A 22,084-nucleotide genomic window follows, 5' to 3' on the forward strand; every position below is an offset into this window, starting at 1 on the left:
GAAATACAAGAAATAGAAAAGAAGCAGCGTCCAAAAAAACAAAAAAGAAAAAGCCTCCATACTTCTCACACAAAAAAGAGGAAATGGTGTTTAAATAACTAGACTTGAGACGAAAAAACAATATCTATTCAACTCATAACTACACTTGAGAGGAGCAGCCTAGGAATGATATCGTAAATGAACAGAACAGGCATGAAAAGAATATGACAAACCTGGCAAAGCAAAAGAAAACTGAAAAGAAGTTGGGACTGGAGAAACGTGGGTTTAAATGACGTATTATTAACTTCTGATATTGTTACTGCTACAGTGTAAAAGGCGCTATGAGGATTCGACGAAGATCTAATGCATCCTCTAAAACAATATCCTACTCCACTGTCATGGAGTGTGGCTGGGAAAAAACCTGTAACTAGGTAAGAAGAGATATCTAAATTCTGAACCTAAAGGCCACTTTTCTACTCTGATACTGTTACAACTGTATCAACCTTCAATGGCAAACTAATCACCAAGTTAGGCATCCCTCTTTTGTCACCGTGGCTTCATCCTTTGAACAAGGTGTTAGGCACAAATATAAACGAAGGTGGTTAATAGCTTGGTAAGTGTACATGATGCAACATCTGAGCCACAAGAGAGGCAACTTTCACATGAAAGATCGACTATGATTCGAACAAATAAATCTTCCCACTCAACTGTGGGATGAGAACACGAATGATGCCTCATTGAGGGTAGTTTTCTCATTGTAGTTTTCCCCACTCAACTTGTCTCCCAGGTCCTAATAAGGAGGCAGAATACCATCCTCCTCTTTCAACCTCGAATTGCTCCTTGGCCGCTGATCTGGCAAAATAATCAAGTTCACCTGGAACGAAGAGGTTAAGACATAAATAAATATCACTGACGTGAAAACTATGATTAAAAATATAAGCTTTAACATAACCAATATGTATCATCACCAGGTAAATTCATAAGTAACACATCTACAAGTAGAGTAAGAATTCACAAAAATTACGTGGATCCAGCTAATTTTCAGAGCTGTCAGATATATAGGTGTTTGCCATTGGGTTTTTTGATAAAACATTCCATGTGTACCATTTTTCCAATTAAGAACCTTACCATTGGCTGCCAGTTCCATTGTCAAAAATTCATTCAAAAAAAAAACTCACCTAAAAACTGGACACGAGTTTTGCGGTCATGCGACCATTTCATTATTGCATGGTCTTAGACTTCTTTGACTATTCTCTTTGGTCCTATCCAGTAAAAGGCATGAGCAGATGGGGTAAGCTACCTTGAGAGGTGGGGTGAAGAGGGTTGATCTGGTGAGGATCGATGAGCAGAACCTCCATGAAACCTTTGCTCCTCAAACGCTCCACCAGATCCGCTTCCCTCATTTAGTGATACTTCATGAACACCTGAGAAACCCATAGATCCAAAAGATCCAAACTCCAGGTGTTCTGCTGGTGAACTGTAGCCAGCATTATGCTGGTAAGGGTACAGCATCACAACTGATGGCATTGCCGGTCCATTTGATGAGACCCCACTGGGGTTCATGCCAGGCAGAGAATACATCCCATATGCCACATTGGAAGAAGTGTTCTGTGAGGAATTTGAGCGTACGGGACCATTCTGAGTGTGGTAAGACATAGAGGAGTCATGTCTATGCGACCGCCATGGCCTTTCAGCTCGGCTCTCACTTGTTGCCAACCTCTCTGGCTTTGAGTTTGGCCTCTCAGTTTGGAAGCGATTATGACCACGTCCAGTTGCTCGCATCTTTGAACTCATGTTCCAGTTTCCTTCCCTGTCACCATGGTGTTCACCTCTCTCATAGTTGTAATTTCCCCTTCGGTTTGCAGATTGTCGGTCTCGAGCAGAGACTTTCTGAAGTAAATGAACAGAAGGCATAATAATATAGAATGTCAAAATAGAAGGACCATAAGTAGGCGGTAACATATCTAATATGCAATTTGTCCAAAAACTAAATGCATAGGATTGCCTGTATGCTTGGCTGATTAATAAAAGAATTAAAAATTTTCACTACCTTAATATTTATATAAAATAATAGCTTCTATTTTCCTGAACGGATATTATTGGAGTTGTAAGTGTTCTTGGGCTTCTTCAATTATATTTTAGACGTGTGTTTGTATAAGAAATGCACAGAACAACTTATTAAAGTTCTTGGAGACGTATCTTACAGGATTTGGCAGGTATGTTCCAGTGCCACTTCGATATCGTGGCATCTCATCCGCAAAACGTTGGTAAATATTGGCAGGTCTGTTCAAAACCGACTGAAGAGGGGCAACAGGAACTAGTTGTGGCCCATAGTTCATAAACTGAGCAAAAAGATTCATGTTAGTTGAAAGAGGTCTTCCAGGACCATCCCAAGGAAAACGACCCTGCAAATAAACAGGAGGCACAGGTGAAGGATGGATCATTGAAGATGGATGGCGTGAGTTTTGACAAAATCGCCCATATTGCAAATTTTGCCAATGGCTCGCAAAGTCACTGTTAAGAATGTCAGACTTGTGCTCTGATGACTCAAAAACAGCCCTTCTAGTAGAATTAGGAGGACTTGACACCTCAGGCTGCTCATACCCCTCAGATGAATCAAAATTCTGACCAGAATCACTGTTATCCATCAATTCTTCCCCATTATTGCTTGTTGATGTGTCAGAAGTTCCTGACTCAGTCCGAAAATTATATACTGGAAGCATAGTAAAAAAGGGTACAGGTGGCCCTGTAGGATAAAATGCAAATGGAACAACCCCAGAATTATCAACTGCCCTTTGGCGAGAACCTGCTCCTAAAAGAACTGGATTTATAGGTATCGGTGAATCTGATCCACTTGTCTGAACTGGTTCAAAGCCAGGTACTTGATGCCTTGGAACATGCGCAGAGGTAACAGCTGGGCCACCAGTACTTCTATCTGCCATGTTAGTTGTTGAAATAGAAGTCCTTTCTCCGTTTTCATCATCTGCCAAATTAGACGACATTTCTGATACATCCTTACCCTTTCCATAACCAGCTGGTACCACTGTGGGTATATTCTTCCTACCTCTTTTATCCTTTGTTGATTTTGAGAACTTTGTGGGTGATCCTTCCCAAGAGCTTTCAGAGGAAGTTTTACTCTTGGAGCTTAAAGGAGCACTGGTTACCCTCAAATTTGACATCCTATCATCAAAACAAACCTCATTCCCTCTGCTATCTTGATATTGAAAAGTATCAATGTTTTCTTCTCTTGAAAATCCTCTGTTTTCTTTAGTGTGCTTCTGTTGATTTCTACCAGAACTACCCGAGCCACTTACGCGCGATGATGAAACAAAGGTATAACTACCAGAAGTTGACTGTTGTTTATCATCCAGAATCTCATTATCAACTTCAACCTCAGTAGCGGAACCCCTTTCTTGCTCATGCCAGAAATCAGTATCGGCGTCTGCTGGATTCATTTCAACAGCACTAAAATTATCATTGCCAGTTTCAATTGTGGCTTCAGGATTTGAAGCCAAGCCTAAGCCAGGGAAACACGGAGTCATTGAAGAAGGAATAAAACCTTGAGGAAACTGCATATTTGTACCCCAAGAAGCGTCAACCAAGGGAATATTACCCACATTTCGCTGTGCATATCCCATTGATGCGAGAATTGTAGGTGGAAATGGAAGTGGCAGATGACCTGGAGCTAAATTCACAGGAACATGAACCTGATCACCAAAACGATGAGCTGTTGAAGATGCCATCATGTTCAAAAGATCCTGCTCCTCCTGAAGCATCATCTGAGATGCTCCTGTTCCACCCACAGACACAAATTCTCCGCCCATTACGCCAGAACCTGAATCAACCTGGTAACTACTTGACCCATTGTTTGAATTAGTAGCATCATCAAGAACACGACTGGGTGATACACGTGTAGAAGATATATCATCAATTCTAACACCATGGCTTGAGGCCATGTCAGATTCAAGATTCCTCCTACGACTATTATCCAACATTGCAGAGGAATTCTGCCCTTTCCCACTTTCTTGGCCTCTTGCAAACCTTCCTTGGGAAGAAACTTCGTCATATGAATCAGTCAGCTCAGGACTGGAGCGGGTTCTTGCAAATAGAAATCTTCCTTGAATATCAATCATTGGGTTACTCGGTTTAACATTTCTCTGACCTTTATCAACATAAGTACCCTGGTTAGAACTGATCTCCCTTCTGACCTGGTCAGAGGTCCTTAAATTGTTTTGGTTGCTATGGGCCTTTAGAGTTTGTGCATGTGATACAGTAGAAGTATCACTACTCTTAAATGAGCTTCCATGATGAGATGAGCCACTTCGTGAACTGCGTGTCCCTTCATCTTGGTATTCATGATCAGTGATATTATCAATTTTTTGGCTGTTTTTCCTGAGGTTATCAGACCCTTGTAACTGATCATGATTAGATAATCTCAAACGCCACAAGTCATTGCTTGGAGCATCAGGCCGCTGGCCATTTCCATGTCTGTCCCAAGTGTTCATAAAGAACTGATTGACTTCAGAATATAAGTCCTCCTTTGGGCAATCAAGCAGCCTAGCTAGCTTTTTAGCCCCAAATGCAAAAGCACTACGTATCCTGTAGAAATTGCCTGGGATATATGTAACATTAACGCAATATTAAAGGCCACAATCATAGTAGGATAGAGTAGTAATTGCTCAAGAAAAACCGAAGCACAATATTAAAGATCACAATCATAGTAGGATGGAGTAATAATTGCTCAGGAAAAAACCTAAGCACAAATAAACCACTGATACTAATACTCGACGAGATTGGTTCCATCCACATAATACCAAGTAGTCCCCCCTGCCCCCGGGGGGGGGGAGCACAGTTTTTATATTTTACTCTGATTAGGTGAACATATTCAAAGTTCATTTTATTTAAACTTCAAGTACATGTGCCAAAATTTCTTATCACCATCAACATATCCAGCAACATTCCATAAAATGTCTACAGTCCCATATATCCACTTAACACGAAAATCCCTCATTAACCTTCTTGAGACTGATGTAAAGACCAACATGCACAAAAAGCCATTTATGAGAATAATTAATCATTAATTCTTTTTTTATATGTTATTTTATAAAATTTTAGACCACGGAAAAATGAGGAAGAAAAACAGATTGAAAGAATAGTTTAAAGCAGAAAAGAAGCAATCATGGAACAGAGATAGTAGGAAAAACTCCCATGTATCTTTAATTCATCCAGCACTCCAGCCAAATGAAATTCCTTATTTAACGAATATGATGCAAAATCACTAACTAGCAATCTGGACAGATCCGCACAAAAACCATTGCAATCCAAATGGAAACATAATAAATAGCAAATCAAATGCAAAAATGAATTAAATCCAAATTTTAAAGTCTAACCTTTGCTAACACTACGACCAAGGTTATTGTTCACACGCAAAGGATCAATAACATTAAAATGCTTGGAAACAAAAGTTTGCCCTTGATTTTCTTGACCGCCGGGAAAAACAGCATAAACTGAGCTACAAGCATCAAGAAATAACTTGCTAAGCAGTAAATCTCCACCATCTTTCCGAGGAGGTTCAGCTGTTACAATCAATAAAACTGACCCAAATAAGCAAGACAAGACTACTTTCATCATCATGAAGAAGCACTCAACCAATTACAACTACCTGTAACATCTGGGAGAGAACTAATGGGTACTGGACCCCATAGACTTACGCAGAAATTATCCCAGTCAAACTTACTAAAAAACTCCAGGAAACGATACAATACCTGCAGTAGCCAAAACAATACTACGTCATAAAGATTGTCAAAAACAATAAATTAAAGTAAGATATGCCATTCTTGGTACCTCAAGTGGTCCAGCAAAAGAATTGTTGAAAACATGAAATATGTAAAGAACCAAAGTTTCTAATGCATAGGTTGAGATGAGTCCATGGTGGGCACCAAGTATACGGCTCTCATAATAACACCATGCTTTTATCAGTATGATACTACGCTTGAATAAATGATTTTGGTTAATCAGATTATCAACCTACAATAGCAAAAATCAGATTTTTGTAAGACTAAAAAAAAAAAAAAGTATATCAAGGTGGCTTTTTCAAAGAGAAAGATGTGATGCGAAGCTTCTATGATGAACCAAATTACCTCCTCAAGAAAACAAAGGGTACACAATCCTCCAAGCTGGTTAAATGATATGTCAACTACAATATTTTCAACAAGACATTTTATAATCTTCACCTGAAAATAAACCAAATCAGAGCAAAGTGTTCATCCCTTAATACTACTGAAACACACCCCACCAAAAAAGAAGAACAAGAACAAGAAGCAAGCTTTATATGCAAGTTTAACTTAAGCAAGAAGCTAAAAAATGATAAGTGCAGAAACAAATAGCTTGTCCTTCAACATTTAGAATATAAGTGCTAAGAAATACATGACAATAAATCTCCCGACCAACAATTTTGAAGTATATAAAATACTTTCAGTAATTACTAGCTACTAATATGAGAAATGGTTTTTCCAGCCAACATATGCTTCCCTAATATTTTTACATCCATAGCACTTGTATTTAATGGCTACTACTATATCAAGAATGGCCACTACCATATCAAGCTCCATATACATAACATACCCAAAATCCAACATGCTTACAACTCTAGAAGACTGGAAACAATAAATCAATAGTAAAATCCAACATGATATCAGACGTGTGCTTAAAAGATCATTCATACAACTTCCAAGAATTGGTGTTCCGTTGATTCTTTCAATATGTATCAAAAACACGCAAGGACATGTGTACATTTATCATGTGGGAAGATGAGCCCCAGATATTATATAGGAAGGTATGATTTGTCATTGTGCAACTTCTGAGTACAAAATAAAGAATGATGGACCATTCCAATCCCAAATTATTTGAAAGAACCGTATCCACAAGCACAGCTTTATCATGACAGACTGACTAGTTCCAAGTTATTATCTTGGTGGTACACATGCACAAGTATGAGCTGGACCCTGGTACATGACTTATAATAAATCATTTCACCCAATATTTTTTATTCTTGAATAAGTAAAATCACATTCGCACATTGCATACTCTCATCTTCTAGAATCTTTAATATACTAATGTAGAAGAGCACAAGACCTCAAAATTTCACTTGGAGTAAGAAGATTCTAAAGCTAAGCATGCAACTTGATGCTAAACCACATTCAGAAAGCAAGCACCATCACCGAATTAGGTAATTTAAGATTTAAAGCAGATTAAACACAGAAATCAACAGTAGATAAAATATTGTGTTATAATGGAACCTACTTCAGCCTGGATGTACTGAACCTCTTTCACATGGAACTCTGCATGCTCATTCTTCTCCGCGCTCTCCAGCATGTCACGAACCTGATGTGCCCATGTATCCTTCAAATTTTGATTTTTACTGAAAGCCGTTAAGTCAATATCTCCATCAGGTAAATAAGTCTTGAGGGGCACAGACCCAAAGGTAAACACCTATAACAATAACACTTAACCAATCAATGATTTATGCAAATAAGTCTTGATGTTTTACAATAATGGAGCAAGAGAACCAAAGGAACTTCATAATTGATAACGCACATTACCAGAACTCAGAGCCAAGCCATACTACAAATTTGTCATATATGCAACTTTTAACCACAATGGCATTTCAGGCTTAGGGTTCTAATTTAGAGGCTAGACAATGGTTAATACTGTTGGCATAAGACGACATTATTCAAAATTGAAACCTTGATTACTATCAAAAAATTCTTTAATGCTGCAAAGATGTCAATTTGACAGCAGTTATAATATGCATAATTTACAAAACAATAGCTCTTAAGTGAGCAATTTAAAAAAAAAAAAAAAGGAATAGATACAGAATATGTCTGCTTGTGCACCTAAGACCCACCTGGCAGGGGAAGCAGTTCGTGATAAGCCGCTGCACATAGTCAGCAACAGCATTTCTACGCTCTTCAGAGGGTGGATTAGGCTGAATGCAGGTAATTAGCTCTGCAGTCCTCTCTTCAGCCTTCGACCATCTCTCTGAGTCAAGCACTCGAATTACCGAGGCAGCTTCATCAGGCAACAGACCATTTGGCAATAGACCACCAGAGGGCTGCGCCCACCCCTCATGTTCGCCCATGCAAGCCTAAGGTTTCCCTTTGCTTTCAATCTTTTAACTTTCAAACTCCCTAGTAAACCTCGCACCCCCGAACAAGACACCGCAACAACAGACTCTTGCTGATAACTGCACCAATGAAACCAATAAAAGTGAAAACATGAAAAGATCAGAGTAGACTATCCCACAAACTCTCCAGCACTAAAACAAGAAAACAAAGAGAGGATTGAATGTCCTTCGAGTTTTAAAAGTTATGATAAGCACTGCAAATTCCCATATAACCAATTCTAGGTATTTTCCCGATAAAAAGGCACAACAGATAGAATCCCCCACTCAATATCAGAGTGCCCACCTACTAACTAATGAATTAGAGTTTAAAAAATAAATAAATACGTATAAAAACCAATATAAACAGTAATAGCAACGTTTGAAAACTACCAACAAACTCAGGCGAGAACAACTTAATGAAATCCAAAAACGGAAAGCCTGAAAACTAATACGGGAAAAAATACTGCAATAAAAAGAATACAGGATAGCTTGGATGATCACAATAAAACCCTAGAGGGAAACGGCTCAATCCCTACACAGTTGAAGTGTTGGCGAATCAGCAACGATAGCGGAAGCGTGGTGGGCACAGATAAACAATATGCGAATGCGGGAACAGATACTTGAGCATCAAATCAAGTGGCTAATACAAATTATACATCGATCAAAAACGAGGCTTGGCAAAGAGGAAAAAGGGGGTAAGGAAATTGGGATTAAAGCAAATTGAGCAAAGAGAACGGGTTTCACGTTGAGAAGGCTTTTGCATATAGCTATGCACATTCCCAAGGGGTTTATGGAATGGAAATTTTATTGGCAAGCTCAGGATGATAGAATCTGGGGAGAGAGCGCAGGAGAAGGAAAGAAATTAAAATTAAAATCATGAACAATTATTAACATTAAAATGAAATTCCAATCCCAAGTACAAACAACAGAAATTAAAATAAAATGCCATTTAATTAACTTCTTTTAAAACGCTTTTACCTTCTTTCCTTACTGGCCTATGTCACTTGAGGAAATTTCGTGGTTCAGGGAGGCCCATCACAGCACCCAGCGTCCCAAGGTGGTTGCTTATCAAACCGAGGCAGGTGAATTCAAGCTGACCCAAAAAAAACAGTGACAATATTGTCAAACTCGCGACGCTCTCAAAGTTTTTATGTGTTCAACTAATAAAATCGTGTTAATTCATTCTTAAACTCATGATAATTGTAAGTTTAGTTAAACTTACCAATTTATTTATCGAGTTTATCGTTGTTACGTTTTTAGCTTACAAAATCGTGTCAACTTATTCTTAAACTCATGCTGAATTTTTAAATTTGATTATGTTTAGTGACTTTATATATGAATTTTATGAAACTTTCTTTGTTGAATGTGATAAATTATGAACATTAATGGATATAATTTCAATTATTTAAATTAAAAATATATTTAAACAAAATTGTTCTCATTTTTTATATATTAATTATTTGATAATATACTTTTAATACCAGTTTGTTAATAAAAATAGACTAATTCGAGTTTACGATTCGAGTTTATATCATTATCACGAGTTTGTTTAAATTCGTGAATTTGACAACCTTAAACAGTGAATTCTTTTTCTCTTCAACCAAAAACATTGAATTCAAATACTAGGTTAAAAGAATCTTATTAAATGTGTTAAATGAAAATTTTTTAAAACTATAGTATATAGAAATAATGAGATATGCAATGTAAAATTAGTACAAGTCGGTATTATGGTTATAGGATGAACTACTTAATTACGATATCAACTCTTTCCTCACATATAAGTTGTATTAGAGTAAATTATTTATGAGTTATTAAATATGCGGTTTATCTTGCAAAACAAAAAGTTCATTACTACTTTTCATCTTTGATATAAGAACTAACTTGATTTTTAATATAAAACATCAATTCACTTTGTCTGTTATAGTTAACTTTTTTTTTTCAAAATAGTCTTTATAGTAATTATATATATTAAGCATTGCATTAAACACTAGTTCTAACTAAAACATATTATTAGTAAGGGTACTTTAACACTTATTTATTATAAATAACTAATTTAACAAATTTTTTTAATTTACTCAAATTAGTAGATTAAGGGTCCGTTTGGATCAGCGATTGGAAAATCAGCTTATTGAAAAAGTAGCTTATGGAGAAGTGAAGTTGGGTAAAAGCTAAATTGGATAAGCTAAATTGTGTTTGGATTAGAGTTCAGAAAAGCTATTTTGTAAAAGTGAGATTGGTCAAAAATTGTTTGGATTATGGTTGAGTAAAAGTAAATTTGGTTGTAAAATGACCAAAATGGGTATGAGTTTTAATAAATAATGAAACATAACTAAAAAAATAATTTTATATAATACAGTGAATTTAAAATAATTTAATATGAAGAAGTGCAATTTAATGAGTGAATTAAATTTTAAAACTTTAAAAAAAATCATGAAAAATATTTTAAAGATAAAATGAAACATGATTAATTATTTTTTTGGAACTAATTTTAGCTAATTAATTATTCTTACATAAAGAGACTAAGAGATTAGTGAAAGGAAATTTTTCTTTACTTTTCTGAATTTTTTAAATTCAAAAATGAAAATTAGACAATCAGAGGCACCCAACTAATGAACGGTCTTTTTGCTCATTAACAAAGGTGACGTTATTCTTTTCCAATAATATCTCACCACATTTCCCAGTATAATTGGGAAAAGACCTCAACGAAGCCAGCACCCAACCTGTACCATTAATAAGCTCCAAAATAAGCTCCTATTCGTAGCTTATTTCCAACCCATGATAAGCCAGCTTATTTTTCAATAAGCCCGATACATTTTAAGCCCTCCCAAATATCATCAGAATTTCTAATCGGGCTTATGCCCAAAATAAGCAGCTTATGGGCTAATTTAAGCTCTGCCAAACAGACACTAACTCTTATGTTAAAAACTAAAAGTAGTAAACCATTAAGTTGTTAGTTGAGATGACAGTGGCCACACCTCCGTAAAGAGAAGAACACAAGTTAGAATCCTGAAAAAAAGACCAAAGGTAGTATACATTTGCCGATACTATTATTGATTTGACTTAATTCAGGTGATTTTTATGAATGTATGAACTCATGCATATACTTGCTTGGCGTAATAAAATCCTGATAGCAGCTTCATTGCTAAAGGCAACAAAAGTCAATAGGATTCCATAAATTAGATCAAGTTTCCTATGCCTATTATCTTTAAGTTTTTTAATTATACATGATCATAGAAAACTTAACATAAAAATAAAAAACTTAATATAAGTATTGTCTTTTTATAAAATCATTTTTTTGTCATGATAATTTTGTGTTCACTTAAGTTAATTAGATGCATTAAATGGTTTGGTTTTTGAAAATGTTTGACACGACGAAACATGCAACATGTTCACAATCAATGCAAGTCGGTGCTGTTGTTACAGGCTTCTTTAGATTAGTAGTGATAAAACTGGTTTTTATTTTATTTGACTTTTGTAAACATAAATTATGATAAAAATCAATTAGTGCAATGTGATTTATATTTGGATTTTATTTTATAAAAGTCAATTTGATAGGTTGAAACTTATTTAGATAAGTAATGAAACAATAAGTTTAAATGTAAAATGATTGAAAAGGTATTATTTTTTTGGGAACTAATTTGCCTGACTTTTAAATTGATTTGTAATCTAGTGATATATATAAATATTTTAGAAAGATCATGTAATATAAAAATATAATTAAGTAATTTATTTAGCTTTCATAATCTCTTCAAATCAATTCACTCGATCTTATATTAAGAATCTGAGATAATATACCATATGTATATAATTTGATAAATTTAAGAAAAACAATAAATAAAAAAATAGTTAAATTATTATTGAAAAAAAATCAAACTATTGGATCAAGATATGACCCACTTAAATATCTTTATCTTTCTTTTCATCTTCACTTGCTTTCCCTCTCCATGTTAGCAACCGCAAAAACTTAGGCCTCATTTGGATTGCCGTTGCAAATGGTAACAGGGAAGCGTGAAACTGAGGTTTGTGGCTTATTGTGGCTTAGAAGATTGTTTGGATGGGGCTTCTTTTTTAACTGACTTATGAGAAAAAGTAACTTTTCTAACTAACTTATCCAACGCAATCTGGATCAACTTTTCTAACTGACTTATGAAAAAATTGTGCAAAGTTTACGATCTAATTAGTTATGTGATTCCATTGACTTTAATTAGAGACAAAATGAATTTTAATTTATATTCATGTTTGTCCATTATGTATATTTAATTAATTATTTACAATGTGTTTTCAAATTTTTCTCCGTAACAAATATTTTTATTTTATAATTTCACAAATAAACTATTTATATTTTATCACAATAATTTTACGTGTTTTTTTAAACTATTATCACATTAAAAACATAAAATTTCAAATACTACTCTATGCCCATTTCAGTCATTTTACAACTAAATTAACTTTTCTATTAATCATTCAAACAACTTTTAATTTTTTCAACTGACTTTTTAAAAGCACGTATCCAAACATAAACCGCATTACACTAATTGACTTTTACTTTAACTTCAGTTACAAAAGTCAATTGGGTTAAAAGTCAGTTTTGCTCAATGCCAATCCAAACATACCTTTAAAATTTAAGGGCACGTTTGAAGTGCCATTTGAAGCTATAAAAATGTCTGGGAGTCTATAAAACTAATATTTGGAACTTATTTGGATGGGCTTTTAACCCAACTAACTTTTGGAGTAAAAATTAGGGGGTGTTTGGGCAACAAAAAAAGTACTTCTCAGAAGTACTTTTTTACAAATCAAGATAAACTTCTCTACATACTTACTTCGTATACCATAAAAATACTTTTAAAATCATGATTTTGATTCCATCCAAACATTCCTTTAGTTGCATTTCAAAACTAGTAAAAGAAACTTTTGGCTTCAAGAGCATGGAGAGAGAAGAGATGATTATGAGAGGAGAGATGAGTGTCTTAGAGTGGGTTTTACTTTGCTTTAATAAAAATAAAAAATTACTCAAAAATACTCAATAATTATATACTCTTTTGGTTCTATTTATAAAGTGAGAAGAGAAAGTTTTTCTCAATCTTATTTATAAGTTAGTTCACTAAATTTTTGCCATGGATACACAATTTTACTCTTCATTTATTATAGTATGTATAATTGTTTTTGAAAGCTGTATATATTAAGTATGAGTAAAATTAAAAAGTTGTTATATTTTAATAGAAAGTTAATGCAGTTTAAAATTTTTCTTAATCTATACGAAACAAGCTGAAAATTATCTATAAATAGAACCAGAGGAGTATATTGAGAAAAGTATCCAAATAAAAATAAATAAATAAATAGTAAATTTATAAAACAAATTAGAAACAAATCTTCCTTAAAAATTTAACTTGTGAGAAAGACTTAATAAATTTTTATATAAGCCCTTTAATTTACATCCTTTTTGCCAATTTAAAATTCTTGTTACAATTTTTTATTAACAAATATTTTTATTTTATAATTATAAATTAAATTATTTTTTTGACAATTATTACATTAAAATCATATGATATAAAATATTACTATTCAATAAAATTTAGTCGCTCCAATTCTCAATATAAGATTCATTTTGTAGTGCAATTTACGTTACAAAATAAGTCTTATATTTAGAACCGGATAAGTATAACTTTTTTAGTCATTTTACATCTAAATTTACTTTTTCTATTAATCATTTGAATAATTTTCAACTTTTTCAGCTGACTTGCTTATAAATGTCAATTCTTGACATAAATTATATTATACTAATTGACTTTTATTCTAACTTAAATTTATAAAAGTCAGTTTTGCTGTAACTGATCCAAACACAGCTTAAGCGTTTCTTCACAACCACTTTTAAAGCAAAAGCTGGTTGGACAAAAAACCCATTTAAACAACCCAAAAACTGCAATTCATCAATCACAAACATTTGTTTTATCAATTCCAATGCACGTTTTCTGCGGCGAAGGGCAATCCAAACAGGTGTATAATACTAGCATTATGTTCGTGAAATATACATAATATTAATATTATACTACCAAGAAAAGCTACTTAGTTACAATATCAACTCTCAACATATGCATAAGTCGCACAGAATCAAATTATTTATGACTTATTAGTTATGCGACTCATCTAGTGAGAACAAGAGCTTTCAACCTAATGTACAGATATATTGACTGGGCAATTAAAAATAGGAACAATGATAAAAAAAGAAGTCTAAATTTTGTAAATGCTAAATAAGAAATGTCAACAAAAATTTATCGTTATTTACAAATTCAGACTCATCAATGTCAAATAAAGTTGTGCTGTCAAACTAGATCTGGGATTTGCAATTTCTAACTTCTTTTTCTATCATTCTTCCTTAAAAATGCTATCATCTAGTTTCACATAATTTACACGGTTTTTATAAATATGTAACTCATGCGTATGTTTCTTTGGTGTGCCTTCATTACTCAGAGCAAATGAAGCTAATAGGACTCGACAAAGGCATTCCTTCTTATGACAATTTTGTGCCCGCCAAGGTTGTTTTTGAGTCACCATGGCACTCTTGCATTCTACCTTATTACTTGCACACGTCTATTTCAAATTCCTATGATATCGCAAACAACATGACCACAAAAGGTGCGTGTTTTTTTCTTTTTCCTTTCTGTTTTCTTTTGGGTTGTCTTGTTTTAGGGATGCTTTGATTTTAGCACCAAATTAGGGATCAACTTCAATTGTCCCTGAGGGAATGTTTCGGTGATAATTGTAGAAACGAGAGTCGCGGGCTGCCAAATTATGAAGCAAGTTTTATATATATATATATATATATATATATCTTTTCATTAGGTAATTTTATTCAAGACATTATCAAATATTAAAATTTGGGTGTTTCTCCCCCACAAAGATTTGAACATTAATTCATTACATTGTGAGAAATCAATCCCTTCTGTTAGACTTAATTCTTGTTCGTAACTATGAAGCAAATAAATAGGATGCGCCTTATAACCTTTAGACCAATCCCAATAGCTGCCATTAATACTACTAACATTTATTATGCATGTATATAATGTGATAATCTTAAGAAAAATATTAAAATTGAAATTATAATTTTTTTTTAAAACAATATATTTTTTGGAAAAATTGGAAATAATAAACACCTAATTAAATAAAATAATATTATTAAAATAATTATCATTAAATTTGCAATTTTTTAAGGAAAAACCAATTCTCATTAGAGAAAATTTTTTTGTTAAAATTTAAATAATATGCAATATAAATTAAAGCACCTAGGCCTTATGTCAACACAAACCAGTGGAGAATATTGCTAGAGGGCTACAGGCTTAAGACTTGAGAGCATGTTCATACTCCACTACAAAAAAAAAAATTCTTCAATTTAAAAGTCACTTTTACTCATAAGCAGTTGAGCTTTTCGATTTTAATGTAAGAAGTATTTGGATGAGAACTAAATTATAATCTTAAAAATGATTTGGGGGGAGTTTTGTCTCTATGGTATGAAAAGCACTTTTTATTTGAAGAGAGTTCTGTTTCCGTCGATATGAAAGCGCTTTTTATTTGTCAAAAAAATAAAAATAAAAACATTTTTTATAAGTGCTTTTTATTTTACCAAATACGCTAGGAATACCATGTTTACATAAATCTAGTGATTAATGATCTTCTCAGTTTTATTCAAAACTCAATTATACGATGTTGACAACAGATAACGTTATATTACCTCTACTTTTTAATATACGAATTATATAATTAATTTTTGAATATTAAAAAAATTAGTTAGATTAGTTATTTATAATAAATATGTATTTTTTTTAAAATGCTCTCATTAATCATACATATTAGAATGAATATCCTTTAATATATGTGATATCACAAAAACTATATTAAAATTTTATATTTAAGACCAAATTAAATTTTTAAGTCTCGAGATAGTATAATTTTATCTGTTTTAAGAAAAGCAGCTTTTTGCCCCTTAGCATGGTCTAGAGTTCAAATACTGGCTTCTTCTACGTGTACATGTTTTTTGTGTTAAATTAGGCTTTTAATTTTTTTTATCAGTTAGAATAATCTTTATATCAAAATATCTAGAATAATAAGTCAATAACTCTTGGGCGTGGTCGTTAATTAATTTAATTTCTAAAAATCTTACCAGAGCAACAAGACTTTGATAATCTCAAAAACCAAAATAAACGGAAAGAAGCGAAATTTTAAAACACTTGACGTATATGCTGACGGTGAACGGAAAAATCATAATTTGGTTTGTCTGTATACTAATAGAGGCATGAGAAAAGGATGAAAAATTGAATTGTCTAACATCCAATAAATTAGTTTCCGTTCTAAAAATATTTATCTACCATAAAAATTGTATGATATATTTATACTTAATAATTATTAAAATTAGTTTTTCGGATTTTTGACCAATTACCATTTTTTTGGGCCAGCGATTTACACTTTTCTTAAATAACTCGCATTTTGGGCTTTGCATGATTGACAGGCCTAGCCCCTTGCGCCTAGCCCAAAGGCCCAACATACTTGGGCCCATTATAATCATAAGAAAAGGCCTCATCTGGATCATTCCACAATCCACAATCAATGGGTCCTATACACATGGGGTTAACCTCAACATTCCAGATTCGCAAAACGTCCGAATTCTTCTTCTTCTTCTTTTGTTTTTCCCGTAACTTGGTGTCTCTCAAGTGGCAGCCCTTGGCCGTAAGGGTAAAGATCAATTGCGGGAAGATTCAATGCCAGCTTCCTAGGGGGTGTTTTAGGGTGTGTTTGGATTGGCAGCTGAAAAAATAATTTTTATTCTAACTAATTTTTGTAAATTAAAATTAAAATAAAAATCAGTTAGTATAGTATGATTTATGTTTAGATTGGTACTTATAAAAAGTCAGTTAAAAAGACTAAAACTTGTTTAGATAATTAATATAAAGTGAGTTTAGTTGTAAAGTGACTGAAAAGGACATGAATTTTATTGAATACTAATGTTTGATATTAGACATTTTTAATGTAGTAATAGTTAAAAAATACTTAAAATTATTATGATAAAATAAAAATAATTTTTTAGGAAATTATAAAATGAAAATATTTGTTATGTAGAAAAATTTAAAAAAATATTGTAGATAATTATTATGATAAATAAAGGAGGATCTCAGATTTATTTAAAAAAAGAAAAAGGTAAAGCTGTGCGTTTTCATTTAGGGCAAGGGCTCATCATTATCATCGTCTCACGAAGCTGGAGGGAGCAGAGCAAAGAACGCCCAAACCGAAGAAAACTAAATAGGTGGGGATCTAGATCCTAAACACTCTTCAGCAACTAATCTCCTCAGATGAGAAGGACATTAAAATCAGCCGGTATAGTACGATTTATATTTAGATTAGTACTTATAAAAACTCAGTTAAAAAGACTAAAACATGTTTAGATAATTAATATAAAAGTGAATTTAGTTGTAAAGTGATTGAAAATGACATGAATTTTATTGATAATAATGTTTGATATTAAATATTTTAATGTGGTAATAGTTAAAAATACTTAAAATTATTATGATAAAATAAAAATAATTTTTTCATGATTATAAAATAAAAATATTTATTATGTAGAAAAATTTAAAAAAATATTGTAGATAATTATCATGATAAACAAAGGAGGATCTCAGATTTATTTAAAAGGCCAAAGCTGTGCGTTTTCATTTAGGGCAAGGGCTCATCATTATCATCGTCTCACGAAGCTGGAAGGAGCAGAACGGTGAAAGGCGAGGATTATTCTTCAACGGAGCCTTCTCATGTGTATGACCTCACACACGCAGCCTTCCGAGGAGGGAAAAAAAAAAAAATTCGCACGCACCCAAGACCCAACCTCACCGTCCTTAATCATCTTCATCACTCGCCATCTACCAACGCATACCACGCCCCCCAACCATGACCATCTTTTCCCTCGTTCATCGTCTTCGACAGCGAGTGGCAGAGCAGGACACGAGACCATCATTCCCTTCCCACCTTCACCATCGCCCTGCTTTATTACCGTTCGATGCCAGTTTTCTCTGTATGAGTAATATTGCCACCTTCATCTCCCTGCTTTATTTCTAATCATCGTCCATTGCCCTGCAAATTGTATACTCTTGTTAGGTATTTCTTCCCTGCGTACCATAATATAGTTTTCTGGGATTCTTTTAGTGCCATGTCCGCTTTAGAGTGTCACTGATTTCAATCAAATCAGGCTTTTTTATTTCCCTAAGACTTATTTCTGATTAGGCACCCATCTCCGTTGGCTGAGTCGGTTAATTGTTTTCTGTCTATTTTGTGGGGATTTTCGTTGTTGTTTCTGGAATATTGCTTTCATCACTACAATTCTCTGGGCATTGCAAGTCGTGGTTGAAGCTGTGTAATTAGTTTTCATGCATGGCTGATTCTGGTGACCTGCCGAAATCTGCTGACAATCAACCGTCCGAGCAAGGTACAGTTGGCTTCTTTTCAACTTTTTAAACCCAAGCATTTGCATTGCATCTTCTTGTATAAATCTGTTTGTTTTGTTGCAAGCTGTACAATTTTGGCTGTCTTCTGTATTTTCAGTGTGTAATTTCTTCAAGAAACCGGTTAATAGGAAGAATTTAAGAAAACGTACTGTTGATGAAGAAGATAACGAGGAGGATTCAACCAATGAAAGCTCTTTGTTACTCAGTCAGAAAAAACAGGTGAAGCCTGATAATAAGTTGTACTTTTCCACTGGTCCCTCAAAAAGCACTGCATCTAAAGCACAAGAGGAGCCTGAGAAGCAACTGTTCCATTTCGAGTCTTCAAAAGAGATTCAAGTTCAACATGATAACAAAGCAACAGCTATTCTTGAGACTGAAACCGAGTTTTCAAAAGATGCTCGAGCTATTCGTGAAAGGGCCCTTAAGCAAGCAGAGGAGAGTTTGAAGGGTAAAGCCACTAGTTCTGGAGAAGAAAAATTGTACAAGGGCATCAATAGTTACAAAGATTACAAGGCTGGCTTCCGTCGAGAGCAAACAATTTCTAGTGAAAAAGCTGGTGGGGCACATGGTCCTCTCAGGGCATCAGCTCATATAAGAGTTTCAGCAAGATTTGATTATCAGCCAGACATATGTAAGGATTATAAGGAGACTGGTTACTGTGGGTATGGTGATTCGTGTAAGTTTATGCATGATCGAGGAGATTACAAGTCTGGGTGGCAGTTGGAGAAGGAATGGGAGGAAGCTGAGAAAGCTAGGAGAATGAGATTGGCTGCGGGAGAGGATTCAGATGAGGAGGGTGCTAATTTGAGTGATGAAGATGATGATGATTCATTACCATTTGCATGTTTCATTTGTAGAAAGCCCTTTGTGGATCCTGTTGTAACAAACTGCAAGCACTACTTCTGCGAGCATTGTGCGTTGAAGGTATGTCTATGTTCTAATAGTTGGCTAAACTAAGTTCATTCGTTGATATGCCAATATGAAGAGTTGATGGAAAATACTTCCTCCCGTCCTAGGTATATGACCCTTTTGAGCATTTTGCTTTGGTCCTATATATAAAAGCTCATTCATTTTGTCTTATTCGTTAAATGTTTCTTTCACCAAAAACCCCTGGCTAATTCTCAGTTTTTTTGGTAAAAAGTCAGTACTAATGAAGATATCTCATTAAATGTTGGGGATAGTTGTGGAAGAGCTGTATAAATATTTGACATATTAATTACAAACAACAAATTTAACTACTTTTCTTGATCTTTTAAGGTCAAATTTTCAATGGTTTATTGTGCCATACCAGATAAATGTTGCTATAATACAAGTGGTTGCAAAAGTTATGGTTGATTGATTACTGGTTAACTGCATCATGCAGCTGTTCTTTGTCCATATCCATCCCGCCCGGGGCCGTTTTTTATTTTTATTTTGTGCTTGAGAATAAGGATGTGTCCTGAGGTTGATTTCATTTTAATATTTTTCCTCTTCTTTAATGTTAATGCCTTCTTTTCATTTGCAGCATCATGCAAAGAATAAGAAATGTTTCGTGTGCAACAAGCCTACTCTTGGCATTTTTAATGCAGCTCATGAGATACGCAAGAAGATGGCTGCAGAGGGTAAATGATTGTCACTCGGTGCTACCATGCATCTCTTTGCATAACGGAATTTATCTTGATGTTGTCAGTTTTGTGAGCCTTCGTTTTATTCTCAACAGGGGGAAACATATAATGAGACGATGACAGTTAGATTTTGCTGTCAGATTAGTTTTTATTTACATTGCTGTACCTGTTTGACTAATGGATAGATTTCAGGATATTTAGAAATGTTGTAATCATATAAGTTAGACCTTTTGTATTCATCAGTCATATGGCAGAAGGGCTTTAGTTCTTTCATCTATTCACTTTAATCGGCAACATACGCGACTGCAGTTCTTATAGTAGACACGTATGATCATCATTTTGGATTCATCAAGAATATAATTCTGTATTGGTGGCTGAGATGATTGTATGACTTAATGGAAAGGCTTCTAGAAAACCAAATACCTTCTACTTGTGATGCTTTTCTTTTAATGGTGCAAGACTGCAGGTTTAACCAAAAACAACATGATTGCTTTATAGTGGGTCTATTAAACAGAAAGTTGACCTGCTAAATTCCCTTTGATGATGTCTGTCTCCGGTGACTTTCTGATCTGAGCATTACAGCATGAGATTTTACGCCTCCGTTAGTATGTCTTTAGCACGCATGTTTATCACTTCATTTCTATCTTTAGCTCGTTCCTCTTGGCACTGGGTGGTGGGTGGAGGGAGTGACAAGGTTGCAGATGGTGGGAGGTAAAAATTCTTCTCCCATGTAACTACATCTTTCCTGAGATTAGGGTTATTTGCTTTGAGTTTACATTTACTAAACCTGGCGATCAGCGGATCTCAACTATGTTGCCTAACGTTTTCTGGCTTTGAAGATACATGGGAAGGGGGGAAAAAATATCAGAATATTCTCTCTGGATTTTGAAGTGAGATTCATTTCTCTGTGATTGGAAATGTGCTAGAAAATGATGTAAAAGGGCTGCAAAATTCATAACCTGATATTTAAGATCTTTTTGAAGCTTTGTGATAAAGGAGTTAGACTTGTGTCATTATCTCCCTTGACATCAAGCAGCATCAATCCAAGTCCGTTCATGGCTTCATGAATGTGGTGTTGGCATAGTCAACGGTGGCCACAATACATTAATCCCCTGCCTCTTTATTCTTGGGACAGCTCTTGAATGGCTTCTTAAAATGGTCCATTACGCTGCATTTGGTATCACGTGGGGATGAGAATGAGAATGCGAGTATGAAAGCATGGGAGAGGAGCTTCCCTAAAAACCTGTTTTCCTAACTATGATTAGAAAGTGTACCACTCATTGTTAACATATCAATCACGTATCAATCATACAAGTTTAACCTTTTCTTTTCTTGTTTTCACTCTGGAAAAGGACTTCCCTTCTTATCAAACGTACCAGAAGGTTGATGTTAGCAGATACAGCAATCTCATGAGCTACAGATGGTTGGATCCAACACACTTGCTAAGTAGTGACATCCGTTAGCAACATCCACCCACATAAGTGTGGTGTAAATGGAGATGAAATTACAGTATGGCATATGAATTCAAGCCACCATGTATGGTCTACAATTCTCTCGCTGTTTCTTGCACACAACTCTCAGTAATTAATTTGTTAGCAGTTGTCATTTAGTTTCTCCGTTTGTGAATTAGCATATTATGGTTTTCTATGCGAAGGTTTTTTATTGGCTGCTACAAAATTGATAAGCAACATTGCACAAGCTAGGTTCGGAAGCCACAAATCGTTTCTGAATTTTGAAATCCATGAAGTTATTTAGTCAACATTAAAAACAATTCTTTCCAAACATTGATATCAATCAAACCCAGAGGCCAAATAAATTGCTTCCATAAGAATTGTTTTGTCCGTAAAACCTCTTTT

The 22,084-nt window shown here is 34.2% G+C and overlaps 2 protein-coding genes across 6 annotated transcripts; one reads left to right on the forward strand and one right to left on the reverse strand.

Annotated features, from left to right (window-relative positions):
• Positions 1-255: 255 nt before the first annotated feature.
• Positions 256-9,138, reverse strand: LOC114727747 (uncharacterized). 5 transcript variants are annotated; one of them, XR_003738615.1, is made up of 10 exons: positions 8,680-9,024; positions 7,886-8,224; positions 7,282-7,470; positions 6,120-6,212; positions 5,824-6,006; positions 5,642-5,744; positions 5,370-5,555; positions 2,184-4,591; positions 1,158-1,869; positions 256-853 (listed from the first exon to the last, which is right to left on the reverse strand). XR_003738615.1 is itself a non-coding variant. In XM_028914462.1 (10 exons), the coding sequence occupies exons 2-10, from the start codon at positions 8,117-8,119 to the stop codon at positions 850-852; spliced, it is 3,990 nt and encodes a 1,329-aa protein (XP_028770295.1). In that variant the 5' UTR covers positions 8,120-8,224; positions 9,122-9,138; the 3' UTR covers positions 256-849. The 5 variants fall into 5 exon arrangements, 4 of the variants coding, with proteins under 4 accessions (XP_028770295.1, XP_028770293.1, XP_028770294.1 ...); XM_028914462.1 differs by lacking the exon at positions 8,680-9,024 and adding an exon at positions 9,122-9,138 and having other exon boundaries at positions 1,280-1,869; XM_028914460.1 differs by having other exon boundaries at positions 1,280-1,869; positions 8,682-9,024.
• An 8,795-nt stretch (positions 9,139-17,933) lies between these two features.
• Positions 17,934-20,701, forward strand: LOC114727748 (zinc finger CCCH domain-containing protein 1). The gene is made up of 3 exons (XM_028914465.1): positions 17,934-18,605; positions 18,722-19,548; positions 20,129-20,701. Exons 1-3 carry the CDS (start codon positions 18,551-18,553, stop codon positions 20,231-20,233), a joined length of 987 nt encoding a protein of 328 aa, XP_028770298.1. The 5' UTR covers positions 17,934-18,550; the 3' UTR covers positions 20,234-20,701.
• Positions 20,702-22,084: the final 1,383 nt, after the last annotated feature.

Source organism: Neltuma alba, unplaced genomic scaffold (assembly GCF_004799145.2).
Source record: "Neltuma alba isolate B1F8T4 unplaced genomic scaffold, ASM479914v2 tig00012507_pilon, whole genome shotgun sequence".
In the NCBI taxonomy this organism is placed as follows: Eukaryota; Viridiplantae; Streptophyta; class Magnoliopsida; order Fabales; family Fabaceae; genus Neltuma; species Neltuma alba.

What these genes read in the sequence shown, in the direction of transcription:
- LOC114727748 (XM_028914465.1), top strand. Translation starts at nt 18,551, where the DNA reads ATGGCTGATTCTGGTGACCTGCCGAAATCTGCTGACAATCAACCGTCC. An exon ending in CAATCAACCGTCCGAGCAAG is followed by an intron (nt 18,606 to 18,721) that starts GTACAGTTGGCT and finishes CTGTATTTTCAG; the next exon opens with TGTGTAATTTCTTCAAGAAA. An exon ending in GCGAGCATTGTGCGTTGAAG is followed by an intron (nt 19,549 to 20,128) that starts GTATGTCTATGT and finishes TTTCATTTGCAG; the next exon opens with CATCATGCAAAGAATAAGAA.
- LOC114727747 (XM_028914462.1), bottom strand. Translation starts at nt 8,119, where the DNA reads ATGGGCGAACATGAGGGGTGGGCGCAGCCCTCTGGTGGTCTATTGCCA. An exon ending in TGGTCGTAGTGTTAGCAAAG is followed by an intron (nt 4,592 to 5,369) that starts GTTAGACTTTAA and finishes CATATATCCCAG; the next exon opens with GCAATTTCTACAGGATACGT. An exon ending in GAACATACCTGCCAAATCCT is followed by an intron (nt 1,870 to 2,183) that starts GTAAGATACGTC and finishes CATTTACTTCAG; the next exon opens with AAAGTCTCTGCTCGAGACCG.